Source organism: Papilio polytes, unplaced genomic scaffold (genome assembly GCF_000836215.1).
Source record: "Papilio polytes unplaced genomic scaffold, Ppol_1.0 DF823731.1, whole genome shotgun sequence".
Classification (NCBI taxonomy): domain Eukaryota; kingdom Metazoa; phylum Arthropoda; class Insecta; order Lepidoptera; family Papilionidae; genus Papilio; species Papilio polytes.
In genome coordinates, this window is record NW_013525473.1 from 3,009,063 (window position 1) to 3,011,094 (window position 2,032).

General features: G+C 34.6%; 1 protein-coding gene across 1 annotated transcript in view; it reads right to left on the reverse strand.

Annotated features, from left to right (window-relative positions):
* LOC106103480 (homeobox protein ceh-19-like) overlaps positions 1-139 on the reverse strand; it is a 1,852-nt gene extending 1,713 nt beyond the window's left edge. The window contains exon 1 of the mRNA XM_013283261.1: positions 118-139. Within this exon, the coding sequence (XP_013138715.1) occupies positions 118-139 (22 nt within the window). The remainder of the gene's footprint in view (positions 1-117) is intronic.
* Positions 140-2,032: the final 1,893 nt, after the last annotated feature.

Sequence of the window (2,032 nt, forward strand, 5' to 3'; positions counted from 1 at the left end):
TGAGGAGAGCGTCTAACTGGTAAGTACCACTATATCCTCCAGTATCCCCTTGTTTACAATATTATGCCCTCCGGTGCGTACGTAGTTTAAGGGTAGGTTGTGTTACGGAACACAAACCTGTCGGATTCGGCACAGACATAAGTGTTAATTTTATTCATAGGATGAAATAAAAACGACTATACACTACACACCAGTGTTAACTTATTTATAAATTTTAATGACAAAAAAAATTCTTCGCATTAAATTCTCGGTGCATGAGATCATACAAATATCGAAATGTCCCAGAAGGCGTAGTTGGTGTTATCTATTAAAGTGGTATCGGGCGCTGTTCTAGCTACAGATCGTTAAGGAAGTGTACAAATAGGCATTGGCTTTGTTGGTGATTATCGTCGCGGCAGCTGTTTGTCAACACCTCGGTGCGAAGTCTCGACCACCGTCGCTCGTCGCGACAATTCGACGAACATCTTCCAACTATCGCGAGAACCGCGACGTGAACGCTTTATTAGTTCTACATATTAGTGAGCTATGACATTTTTGAAGCGTTTACACTTATTTTTTTTAAATAGATGATTCAACTACATAAACAAGCTTTATCTCTGTCTGATGTATGTATACTAGTTTTAATCTTTGGAATTGTGTAAAGAAAATTACATTCGTACTTATTTAATCCGTGAAATTAAAACTAAATAGTGTAAAGTAAGAATAAATCAAGAATTTTGTAATTTTCACGAGAACTAAATGTTTTTTTATGAATTTAATTTGTTTTAATTCTTTGGGGACTGGAAGATATTGGTATCTGCATGGGACACCAAGTAAGAGTCGAAGTGTAAAAATTATTTCTTTGTTACTTTAAATAATAGATGGCAACAATAGAACATTTTAAGTAGTTTAATCCAATAGTACCATATAATATTTACGGAACTACGAGTATTTACTTGCACCAATATCACTATTTGTAAAAACCGTTAACTCACTTATTCACATGTTAAATATGCAAATTATATAAGGATTTGTATTTGTTGATTTTATTTTGGCATATTTTTTAACGACGCCATTCATGGCCGTAGCCAAGAGGGACACGAGAGCATCTTACCAGAGTATCGGAAACATGTTACAATAAGAGTAAAAACTATACCGACATACTATAATTCTAACAATCTCTTTAGATCTACATAGATAAACTTAAAACTAATTTACAATGTAAAAAATTAGACCATTTCTTGAGACATTTCTTCTAGAATAAAAACCACCACACTTGGTTACAATTAAAGTAACATACTGTGCTGTACATTCTTCATGTTTGTGATTCGTGAGTTGGTGCAATACGATAACACTTTGAGTCGACAGAGACGTCCATTTATAGCTCCCCTTTCCCCGGACCTCCGGACCCGGGTCCCCAAGTCTGGGCCATTCCCGGACATGGCACCCTCACACTAATTTATAGCCACTGAAATTCCGAGGTGCGGTCTAGGTGGATATGCAAACAAAATAACTAAAGAGCTTGTTAATCCGACTTGTCACGTATTCTAAACTGTCAGTGTGGTAAGGGCTTGTGATGTGGGATTTGAACACTTTTTTATTTATTCTTAAGTGTACCTTTAAAAAGTGTAGTAAAAATTGCAATTACACATTCGATATTTACAATTCAAGACTAATTTCAAATGGGCTGAGGCACTTTTTGGAAGCAGTGCGCTATTTTCTTTGAAAATCAGTGACATAATTTTATTATTAGCACTATTGTAACTATATTTGATTAAAATAGACCAGGTAACTAAGGTGAAACATTTTAAATTTTGATTAGTTATTATTTTCAATGTTATTTTTTTATTGCAAATATCAAATTGCTCAACGTTACGCCCGCTTACAACAGATGGGTGTCTGTTTAATTTAGACACGCTTTATAAAGTAAAATATTTATGTAACTAATGTAAGTAAAGTGTGTACAAGCGATTAGATATACACGTAATTAATGAAACACGCAAATGTAAGTGAAATATGAGCGGAGATGAGTGTTAGAGGTTAGGGATGATTG